The 12,119-nt window shown below is 44.8% G+C and overlaps 1 protein-coding gene across 1 annotated transcript in view; it reads right to left on the reverse strand.

Annotated features, from left to right (window-relative positions):
- The window catches only part of slc4a5a (solute carrier family 4 member 5a), a gene marked incomplete at both ends in the record, with an annotated part of 38,368 nt that overhangs the window by 17,155 nt on the left and 9,094 nt on the right, over positions 1-12,119 (reverse strand). The window contains 10 exons of the mRNA XM_083913061.1: positions 132-403; positions 2,570-2,703; positions 5,212-5,386; positions 5,747-5,875; positions 6,126-6,280; positions 8,330-8,417; positions 8,522-8,679; positions 10,174-10,229; positions 10,683-10,805; positions 11,249-11,401. Coding sequence (XP_083769187.1) covers positions 132-403; positions 2,570-2,703; positions 5,212-5,386; positions 5,747-5,875; positions 6,126-6,280; positions 8,330-8,417; positions 8,522-8,679; positions 10,174-10,229; positions 10,683-10,805; positions 11,249-11,401 — 1,443 coding nt within the window. The remainder of the gene's footprint in view (positions 1-131; positions 404-2,569; positions 2,704-5,211; positions 5,387-5,746; positions 5,876-6,125; positions 6,281-8,329; positions 8,418-8,521; positions 8,680-10,173; positions 10,230-10,682; positions 10,806-11,248; positions 11,402-12,119) is intronic.

Below are 12,119 nucleotides of genomic sequence, written 5' to 3' on the forward strand. Positions count from 1 at the left end.
GGTAAACTGCATACAGGTGGTTTGAGTCTCCTCTACAACCTGCAAGTGTCATCGATCTAATGAACCCAAAGACACACTGTCTCTTTGTGGAGAATCCCCTCGAATGTCCCTGAGCCAAGGGTTGAACTCACTCATGTTTGGGGCCAGGCATTCGCACTTGTAGGTGGTGACGTAGTCCGGCTTGAAGTCGGTGTTGATGGGGTAATATTTGAAGGAGCCCACCATCTTCTTGATGGCATCAGAGATGAAGATGAAGGAGATGAGGCTGGAGAAGCCCTCCTCAGTGAAGCGTGTCATGTATTTAATGATGTAACTGGCGTCCGTGGCTACCAGGATGAAACACTGCAGGCAGGAGTGCATGCCGATCCACAGACGCAGCTCCATGTAATCTATGCCGTTGGACCTTTGGCAATGAGAAATCAGAAAAGCACGGCGAATGCATTGATGGGAGGGATTCATGTTTAAGCCCGTTCTCATTCACAATGCGTCAAATACTGCAGCTCTGTCACGACCCATTGCCCTTTCATACTGACGCACAGGGCACCCTGGGGTGTCGGTTTGAAACAATGTAAATGTAGACCGATCCGTGGCATTATTATACGCTCAGAGCAAACGCTTAAGAATTAAGAGCGACAAAGTCAGTGCCAAGAGGAAGTAATGGTCACAGGACTTTCACCCACAAGACCGCAACTCTATCCTCTTTATGTCCCGTGCATCCCTGTAGTTATGTCACAAATACTTATTTTAACCTGTGATGTTTTGTTGACTACACACAGCAGCCAAGATAATCAACCTCCCCACCCCCAGCCTCACAGAGACAAATGAACTTGCAATCATACGCCTGGCACGAGTGGTAGTCAGCAGCCCCGATTACCCCCTTAACCCACACTTAACCCTCCTCCCATCTGGCCGCGGATACAGGGTGTTAGACTGGAGGAAAGCCCATTTTAAAAGAAGTTGTGTCCCCTCAGCCATCACAGCGCTGAACATATGTAGATCATGTGTGTGCTGTTTAAATGTCTATATGATGTTATGGGGATATACGGGAAGAGGGTCTATTTGTTATTTACGGGGAGAGGGTGTGTTATCTTATGCTGCCAGGAAAAAAGACCCGTCTTGTGGGAACGAGTATCCCCTTAAGAACAATAAAGAACCTAACCTAACCTAAACCTGACGGCGTAGTTTTGTTTGATTTTACAACATTAACCATGTGTTCCCCGTGTTTAACACAGCGGCCGTAGCAGAGTATAATAGTGGACGCACAGGGCTACAGCGCATTGACGAGTGACGCCATGGGGTCCTGACAAACAACCGCATGTGAGGAGTTGGGATGAGAACGGGTCGCATGTATACAAACCAACAAAAAATACATCCAAAGCTGCACTTCTGCACATGTATATCTGTATTTATAATGTTAACACACGGAAACGTTAAAAAGATTTCGCAAATGCAGTAATTCATTGCAACAAGTGTGACCAATTAAAATGATCATGGTTAATATTTTGAAATTAGAACGACCTTATGACATCGAACAGTGACCTGGTTTGCAGAATATTAGTCTTTCATTACACACAGTACTTTGACTCAATCACTGCGAGTCGAAATAACTATATTTGTTATCTGTAAACGCTAAAGTTTCTTCTTTTAAGGGCGCACTCACACTGTCCTTCCGCACCGGGCCAAAACAGGTTTTTCGGGTAGAGTCTAGTGTGTTTGACCAGTGTGAGTGAAACCGCTCCGCGTCTAGCTGCGGCCAGCTGGCCGTCCACAGCCCGTTTGAGAGAGGTGGGCTTTTGTAGAGCGCGTTTGCACATGTACGAGCACGAGCACAAGGCCTACTGCTGGGACATAGAAAAAAGAAGGAGGGACCATGCGCGGACATTTAAAACAATGGCGGCGAAAGGTTCACGTTGGTGTGATGCGGAGGTGGAGTGTTTAGTGCAGATTTGGTCGATGAAAAGATTCAAAAACAGTCGACAAGACGCACAAAAACTCAGAGGTCTACGGAAAGATCTGGAAACAAAGCCACGCATCGCCATGACGTCACCAATGCGTGTGACGTGTTACGGCGTGATGACGTATAGGCAGCAAGAAGCATTCTCCGAGGCCCAGGTAGTGTGAGTACAAACGGCTGGCCAGTGGGGGGAGAGGGAGGGGGCAAGTACCCTAAAGCCCGGGCCGCGGTGCGGAAGGACAGTGTGAGTGCGCCCTAATTGTCTTGAGATCACAGATAAGTAGATCATTGAGGTCAAATCAACTTTTAGTTTGTTGTTTTTTCATCCAGCAATACAGAGCACCAGTGCATGCATTTTAAATTTAAGCATGAAGGGAATAAAAGCTGTTTACAGACTCTGATAACTGCTACATACAGCATACATATGTATCCTTTTATGACAAATATCTTCACTTTCTACACAAATCCTGCAGCGCGGTCATACGCTATAGAGCAGGATATAATGGAATTATCATATTATCTATCCTCTGGATACATTAAAGAGGGTGTCAACACTACTCAGTAGTCCCACTATGTACGACTACTGCAACATCGTTTGGCTCTAATGAAGCTCACTTGCTGAATTCAAACAGGAGCTTTTCAAAGATGAGGATGGGCCCGGTGGAGCTGAGGATGATGAGGGGCTGACCGCTGAAGAGACAGAAGACAGTGCCAGCCAGAGCTGTACCCAGGAAACTCTCCATCACTCCCTGCAGGAAGAGGGAAAGGAAAGTTATTATATTGGACACACAGACACAGTGAGGAGATGGAGAGGAGTGCAGCTGAACACCTGGGACACCTGGGGCAGAAGAAGAAGAAGAGTGACAGAAGGAAGAGAGAGAGAGAGAGAGAGAGAGAGAGAGAGGGAGAGAGAGTGTGAGGAGAGAGCGAGAGAGTGAGAGAGAGAGAGAATGAGGAGGGCGTGAGGAGGGTGTGAGGAGAGAGAGAGAGAGAGAGATACACAGAATGAGGAGGATGTGAGGAGAGAGAGAGAGAGAGATAATGAGGAGGGCATCAGGAGGGTGTGAGGAGAGAGAGAGAGAGAGATAATGAGGAGGGCATCAGGAGGGTGTGAGGAGAGAGAGAGAGAGAGAGAGAGAGAGAATGAGGAGGGCGTCAGGAGGGTGTGAGGAGAGAGAGAGAGAGAGAGAGAGAGAGAGAGAGAGAGAGAGAATGAGGAGGGCGTCAGGAGGGTGTGAGGAGAGAGAGAGAGAGAGAGAGAGAGAGAGAGAGAATGAGGAGGGCATCAGGAGGGTGTGAGGAGAGAGAGAGAGAGAAAATGAGGAGGCTACACCTGCACGTTTGTGCGTGTATGTGTGTATGTGTGTGTGTGTGTGCGTGCACGTGTGTCTGCGTGTGTTTGCTTGCGTGTTGGTGGCCATGAGGTGGGAGTAGCTTCTGTGTGCATTGGACATTAAACAATACGTCGTATTTCTTCTTGACAGGGAGGGGAGGAGACGAATGCCAGTCAAAGCACTTATCTGAAATGACTCCTGTGTGTGTCTGTGTGTACGCGTGTGTGTATGCTTGTGTTGTTGCAAAGGTATTGATGCGCAGATAGAAAAAGGGGAGACCTGATCTGATACAAAACCACAATGAATTAAAAATGTCCTGATCTCAAAGTGCAGTGGAGCCGTACGCAGCTCGACACTCTGTGGCAAGAAGTTCAGAGAGTAGACGACATCAGTGTTTGACTGAGCGCTAAAATCAAATGAATGATGATGTTTTGCAGTTTTTCTCAATTGTTCCAATAAGCAAACACACTGAGATTACATTAGATATGATTCAACTCGGCGCAAATAGAATCAAAAGCAGGAAAACTGTGTCACTTTTATAACAAACTAGCAGTGCGAGGTAAAGACGGTAAATATATCTCATCTAACCTGATAAATATGACACGCAAATTACACTTCCTGAGCTGAGACCAGTCGATTTTTATCTACAGCTGCTCCTGGCCCGTGTGTCAAGTCAAGTTTACTTACATATCAATCAAATAACAACGTAAGTTATCTCATGACTTTTCACATACAGCAGGTCTACGATCAGTGTACGAATGAAGTTGTGACATCCTAAATCATCGCTGGTGAAGCTCTAGTTCCTTGTTAAAAGAATTGTTCAACATTTTGTGATGAGATATGAAGCTGGGGATCAGGGGAGCGTACATATGTTCCCCTGGTCCTATGTTCCCCGCTTTGTATGTGAACATCGGAAAAAAACGTCCGATGCTCCCCACTTGTCACAGAAAGGGTCCTATGTTCAATTCAATTCAACCGGACTGTTATAACCCGGACCCTAACCCTCACCCGAACAGCAACCTCTAACCCTAACAAAATGCCGAATTAAATCAGCTGAGGCTTATCCGAGCGGGGAACATAGTACCCGAGGAACATAGAGCTGACCCCGGGGTGAGCTAGCGTAGCTTAGTACAACAACTGGAAGCAGAGGGAAACAGCTAGCCTGGCTCTGTCCAACATTAGTCTGGGTCACGGCTGTAGGGTGCGAGTTTAAAGCCTGACATCCGGTAATCTCTATGAACAAATTCTACATGGGTATAAAGGCCCCAAGACAAGATTTGGGTAGCAGAAAGGGTCTGGTTTGCAATCTCATGCAATCACATAAGTCATCAAGACATTTGTTTTTGTGTAACAACTATTAACGGAGAAATCCTGGTGAGTCGCTAACAGTCGCATTCGGCTAACATTAATTAGCTCGGGGCAGCACGGTGAAGGCATTAAAACGGCTTTTTTAACCACTAATGCTGCTCAAGATAACAGCAAACCTCTGCAGTAGCATGAGAAGAGTCCCTACACATTAACTGAAGCACCGACAACGTAGTTAGTGAACCCGGAGTTTATTAAAAGAGTGTCTCTGGCCCCTGTACCAGCTCCTCTCATAGTAAAGTCCATTCAAGTGGATTACCAAAGTCAAACCCAAAGGAAGGAGCCCATTGGTGCTTCGGTTAATGTGTAGGGACTCTTTTCATGCTACTGCAGAGGTTTGGAGCTATTTTGAGCAGTATTCGTGGTTAAAAAAGACGCTTTAATGCCTTCATCGTGCAGCGCCGAGCTAATCAGTGTTAGCCGCAGCCACTGTTAGCGAGTTTCCAGGATATCTCTGTTAATAGTTGTTACACGAAAAAACTGTCTCAATGGCTTATTGGATGAATTTCCCTTTAATGCATTCTGTTTCCTGAGTTTAGCACTCTTGCTGTGTTTTACCTGGTAGTTGTCGGTAGCGTCTCCCAGAAGACCGCCGAAGGTGATGGCGTTGGTGATGCAGCCCAGATAGATGAAGAGCACTGCGGAGATGGACTGAATGTGGAAACCCTCATAGATGTCACTAGGCAGCCATGGCAGCTTTCGCTTTATGTCCAAGTAGAGACCGCCACAGAAACTGTTGTACATGGACACAAACACGGTGGTTAGGATGCTTCAAAAAACAACTAAATCACTGCATTTAATCAGGACAAAATCACATTTTTTAATACGTTTCCTTCTGTAAAACAGAGAAAATAGTGGAACATTTCACGGACTGGTTCTGTCTGGCGGTCCGACATTGCCAATTTGACCATCGATTAATCTTTGTACCCTGAGCTAAAGTGCCTATATACGAGTGGAGTTTGTACCCAAATAATTTTCCTGCTTTGCCAAATTCTGATGAATTCATATTCAAATTTAATTTCCACATTTCTGCCAGATTCAGGCTTAGATTGATCCAAATGGCTCAGCGGTCTGCCATGTGGCCCGGCCCTACCGTCCAGTGAATGCCAGCTCCTCTCCGAGCTCATGTGGCACTGGCATCTCCTCGTCCTCAGAGACGCCTCCTCCTCCTCCAGCTGTACCGTTCGCTTGCCCCAGCTCGTTTAAGGAAAACACTGACTTCCTGCAGAAAAGAAACATATGGTACGGATGGGAGTAAACACGGTGGGTATCAATTCAAGTACGATTATTAAAAGGCTAGTCCATAATGTTTTAAACGTTGTGAGCTGCTTGATACTAAATACTTGATTCAACATGTTGATTTTAGTGACAGTTTGACTTCAAACCGTTGTAGGCATATTGCCTATTGTGCCACAGACAGTGATGCTGAGAGCCTAATGTGCATCACTCAGGTGGGATAGTAAAACTCCAACCTTTTGTCGGCTGAGGTGACTTTCTTGGGCGGCTCAATTCGAATTTTTGGATCCCATTCTCCAGGCGGCAGCACAATCACCTCATCCAGAAACTCATCTATGCCTGCGATGAGGTCCTCGCGATCTCTGGCCTTGTAGGCGACATCACTGAAGAGCTGGGAGATGAGAGAGGGAGATAAAGGCAGAGGGAGAGGGGACAGTTGGCTTGTACCACGGTGATAGCGATCAGTACGTACTGCTCTAATAACTGGGATCTTACTCTTTCCCATCCTCTCTGACGGCCTCTGGAGACTTGTTAAGAATCAACTGGGGAAGCTATATCGACAGTCTGACCTCCGTTGGATTGCATTCAAACAAACAACTGTCAAACGCTGAGTCAAGTGCACAGGAATATAATCAAAGCGCTGATTCTAATTGGCAATGACTTGGGCGTTGGTCCAGTTTTAGTTTACTAAATGGTCCCTGTGCGCCGCGCAGACTGCACCCCATTAGGACAAACTTAATATCGGAGTGAAGCACTTTTTAAATTAAAAGCAGCAGGTAAGTATCTGCAGCCGGGGAGAGACAGAAATAATGTTTTCCCAGGAGAGGTGTCCTTCATTGATTTTCTCACTTCCACACAAACAGCTTCACTTGTTTCTGGTCTGTAGAACAATCCCTGAATGTGCGTCTTTGTGCTCTACGCCGACATATTCCTAGATTGATTTAAAGTCCCACTCCACAAGTTTTAAAGCAATTAAAAACTACTCTGCTATGATTAGTATTTTGTCGCCTCACAGCAAGAGTGTTCCCGGTTCGAATCCTGGCTGGGGCCTTTCCGTGTGGTTTGCATGTTCTCCCCCCAGACATGCAGGTGTTAGGTTAATTGATGACTCTACCCCTCAGGTGTGAATGTGAGTGTGAATGGTTGTTTGTCTCTATGTGCCCTGCCATGGACTGCCGTCCTGTCCAGGGTGGACCCCGCCTCACACCCAAAGTCAGCTGGGACCCAACGCCGCTCACACTCGTAGTGGGGCCTTATAGTTTAGGCGTCCTGAACCTGGCTTCAGTCAGACTCAGATGAGGAATATGTTGTGCACTAAAATCAGCCACTAACAGACGTATCAGAACGGTAAGTGTGGTTAACATCTCTTATTAGTTTCTGTTGTTTGTTAGCTTGTTAGCTGGTCACTGTCAGTGGCTGACAGCTATGATGGCAGTGTGTTTTCTCTCTGCACTGACAGTCCGCTCTGACCTGGAGGATTCACGTTTCTTTGCCGGTGTTGTGTTGAAGTTGTTCCCCTGTCAAATAGTGTTTCAAGTATAAGACAGCGATTGGTTTATGGATTAGTGACGTCCCAACTAAAGCTGCCCAGAATACGTTTGAAGTTCAAATTGCAGAGAAGTTCACAGACGTCTCCTCCTTCAGGTGAAAACACCTCTCTCATGACAAACTATATCGAGTATGAAGGACGTCTTCAGGTATGTTATTAATAATATAATAATATATTAAGAGCTTTTAATGGGACGACACAAAACTAACATATTTTCCCATTAATGCGAATAAAAGACAGTGTTGCAATCTTTGGTTTTACCGGGCACATACAGATGAAGTAGACCAGGAATAAACCCAGTGTGCATCTTCTAATCTGATAGATGAGGAGACATGCGTACACAGGACAGCCCTGTTAAAGCTGGGAGGCTGTATTTGCGCTAAATGCTAACATCAGCATGCTGTCACTACCTTACCTTAGCTAAAGAGCACAAAACACAAAGTAAAGCTAAGGTGGAAGGGAACGTTATTAGTTTTGCGGGTCGTGTGTTTGAATGTGACCTTAGTGTCAGGTGTTTGATGGTCGCAGGTGAACATACTATGTTTGTGCACAACTGTGGTCATTTAAAATAACAGCCTCTTATTTCTGAATCTGCTTTTTTAAATAGCACCTGTGGCTTTTTGCTAAAATTGCGTTCAGGAGCAAGAATGACACTCCCACTGACACGCAATGGGTGACTCATTATCGCAATAGAAGCCCTCATGCTTAACAATCAGCATCACCTCCAGATGTAATTAAAACACATTAGTATAAGTACATTTTAGCTTTAACTGCAGCTCACAGCCTGTGTACAGTAAATTACACTTTCCCACAGGTTTACCGAGACCGTCAGTCTCTGATACAAACGGCATGTAATGGAAACTTTTTTAAGACAACACGCCAGACACTTACATCATCCACCATTAGGGTTGCTATGGCTCGGCCGATCTCATTATACGACTTGGCCTTTCCTTGGGGTCCCAAGAGAATAAACAGGAATCTGTACGGTGATAAGACACATGTGAGGTATGTCCAGGGATGGCAGGAGTCTCTGAAAAGGGCTTTGTCAGGTGAAGGAGTAAAAGACACTGCAGATCATTTCACCTGGTGGGAACAGGGACCTCGGTGAGACCTCCTAGTGTCGTCGCCTGGGCCAGGCGGACAAAGGCTACAAAGGGTTTGTTAAGGAAATCCACTTCACCCACCAAGACGTTGGATGCCTCTGCATCTCTGGGGATTTTCTTCATGAATTTATTTTTCAGCTACAGAAGGTGGAGGGACAAAGAGGAACATGGTAAGACATCTTTTATCATTGCATATTCGGCTTTTTGCAGTCCTTTGCAGCATTATGGTTCTCTTAGAGATATATATATATATATATTTATATATATATATGTGTGTGTGTGTGTGCATGTACAGTATACACACACACACACACATATATGTATTACTTTTTTAATCAAACTATTCAATAATCTTTCAATTGTTATTTTTAAGCAAAAATGGCAAATACTTCCTGGTTCCAGCTTCTCAAATACGAGTTGCTGTCTTCATCATATGTGACAGTAAAGTTAATATACGGATTTTTCCCTATTTTATATTTTATAAGACTTTATAGGAAAAAAAACATAATCGAGAAAATAATTGGCCCTGTATGTTCTACTGCAATAAGTGGATCTCCCTACAGGGATCATTAAAGTAGCCTCCTCTCCTCATTTGTTCCTAACAGTCTCGCTAAACCTGGCAGATAAGTCTGGGGGGGCGTCGTTAAATGTGCAGGCGTGTGCAAGATAACAACCCTGTCTCGTGTCATGATTGTTAATCCTCAGGAAACAGCAATCAGAGAGGCAAAACAAATGTAAGCTGACACAGCTGTGAACGGAGAGAGGGATGGTGAGCTAGCCTGACCTCTCTGATTGCATGTAAAGGTGTGGCGGGAAAAGTGGACGGCGGCACAATGACACTCAGTGATGGAGAGCCGTGCCAATAACCCACAGCCCCGATCCGCGGCTACATGTGACGGCCAAACACGCGGACTGGACAACGAAATCCATGATGTCCCCCGGTGCCAGCTCAATATCGACAGGCAGACTATCTCTTGTCCATTGTCACATGTGACCTACTGTACGCCTGTGAATACAATGTGAACATCCAACGGACCACTCATGACTGGGGTACTTGGAACTGGACGACCAGTGCTTGCCCTCATAGTTGCACTGACAAATAAAAGTTCATAGGCCACTTCATCACACTCGTGAACAAATCCTCGTTCGTCTGTTTTTGTACATTAGTCATCGCTGCGAACGCGCTTTATCCTGACCCGTCTGTTTCCAAGCCTTGTATCGGCCCAAGCATGTGTCACAGGGTTTAAGCCACATGATTGCATCGGCCCTGCAAATGAACGAGTTATGTGTTTGCACGCTTCCTCTATCCCTAGCTGTCACCTTCACTGGCAACAGCAATGCAAGATTGATGACACTTAGGACAAAGCTGGCTCTCTCCACTCCGGTGAAACGTCGAATCAACATAACACCTTACTGAGACACAAGATAGAGAGGTAATCTCTGCGGTGAGGGATGGCAGCAAAGTGGAAAATAAGTATAGACGGAGATAGCTTTCGTGCAGATAAATAGACATTTGGCTATTATATAGAATAGGAATATCATTTATTGATAAAAGCAAAGCGATATATTTTATTACCTCAGTCAATGTCACCCTCATATGTTTAGGTATGTGCAAAAGATTGAGATCATCACCTGGTCTGTGCTGGGAGTATCTGCAATATCATTCATGCTCCTACTCTGGGCGTGACCTGGAGTGCACAAAAAACAAAAACAGTAAGAACTTCTTAATAACATGCTAAATAATGTAACATCTAAGCTACACAATAAAGCTATACAATCAATATACTTCAAGTTATCTTTTATGACAAAAACAAGATGAAGGTAAAGCAATAGACAAAAGGTAGGAAGTCCTTTTATGTTCTATTTCTGCCCCTTTTTATCTTAACCACATTAGGTCTGATGATGTTTAAGACAATGCATAGCAGCTAGAAAAACTTAAAAATCAACCACAAAGAGGCAACAAGAGGGAAACTGGTCCCTGTAATGCAGAACACACGTTGATGCATAAATCACCTGCTTAGTTTTAAGATGCTAGTTGAAGATAAGAAAGACAATAATAAGAGAGACAAGTGCCTGACCATAACGCACAGTCATGCATGTTAGTCGGAAGGGCAAACAGTGATCCACAGACAGACACTCACGCAGGCGGCCGTAACTGGTAGACTGCTGTTTCATCGCGAGGTCCTCTGTGGATCGGTTAAAGTTGGCCATTTGCCCGGCACCTGGCCCTGGACCTGCTCCACCTCGGGACCCTACATTACGATCTGGGAAGGGAAACAGAAACAGACACCAACAGTAACAGAGCAGTCTGAGGGGGACGCTTTATGATTTGTGTAGCAGTATGTGTCCTGCCCGGATGAGATGAGGAAATGCTACAGCGCTAATTACCTCATCAAACATTAATTCATCCCTTGTGGAGGATATGAGCCTTGTTGACTGCAGGAGTGCGTTCATTCATTTACTAAGTGAGTCAAATATATGCATAATGAATTTTTCACAGGGTTCAAAATTGGGACCAGAATGGACGAACCATTGATAAAGAAGAAAACACTTCTATACCTCAGTAACAGAGTGTTGTTTCATATGATGGCATGTCATAATACATGCTGTCCGACACTGTATGTACAACTGTAGTGCTGTTAATCATGGAAACAGTCGTCCCATAATGTTTTCTGTATCATATCCAATAACAGAACTGGACACTCACTTGTAGAAGAGCTGGACTTGCCGATGTCGGCCAGAGAGCGGTGGATTGGCTTCTTGGTCTGGTGTCGATGTTTCCTCAGCAGGACAAAAGTGATCTTCTCTCGGAGCTCGGGAGATATCATGCCTTCCTCTATCTGTCTCTCAATGATGTCATCTGGAAAAGGACGCAATCATATTTCACATGAGGGAATCTGGCACAGGTCCTGTGTTATGATCTGAAGCATCCACACACTGTATTACTGCAGTTTGTCACCATATTATACAGAACAGTCTACGTTGAATGGGATTAGTGCTGCTTTTCCCAAGTTATTGAGCTCAGCTAAATAGAGTCTAGAGCAGTTCATAACACCGAGTGCATTTTGGAAACAATTAAAGCAGCAACATCCTGTGATAGTCGCAGAATAGAATTTATAACCTGTGAGTTTAAGTGGCACTAAAGCACTGTTTAGTGTTTAGTGTTTAGTGTAAGGAACGACTGTGTGTGTTCATTTCTGTCCTGAATCTGCAGATCCCCTAGGCTCCATGAGAGCAACAGACAGTGTTTGTGCATCTCTTAAGAATGAACTTAAATTGTCTCGTGTATTATATTCATCATTATTGGCTGGCAGACTCCACACAGCAAACAGGCTTCTTCTAGGAACAGACAACAACCAGGAATTGTAGCCGTGCATTATTAGAAGCTCAAAAATCTCATTTTACTTGATACATACTAAGAGAACGGGTGACAATTAAGGATAAATACTGTTTTGGACGAGGCCCCATTCACTCATGATCAGTTCAGTGGCACCCAGCAGGCTGGACATTCACACTAATCGGTCAAACTCTACTCTACTACTGTACAGTATTTGAATTTAGCAAAAAAATACTTAAAG

Source organism: Echiichthys vipera, assembly GCF_963691815.1.
Source record: "Echiichthys vipera genome assembly, chromosome: 4".
Taxonomy (NCBI): Eukaryota; Metazoa; Chordata; class Actinopteri; order Perciformes; family Trachinidae; genus Echiichthys; species Echiichthys vipera.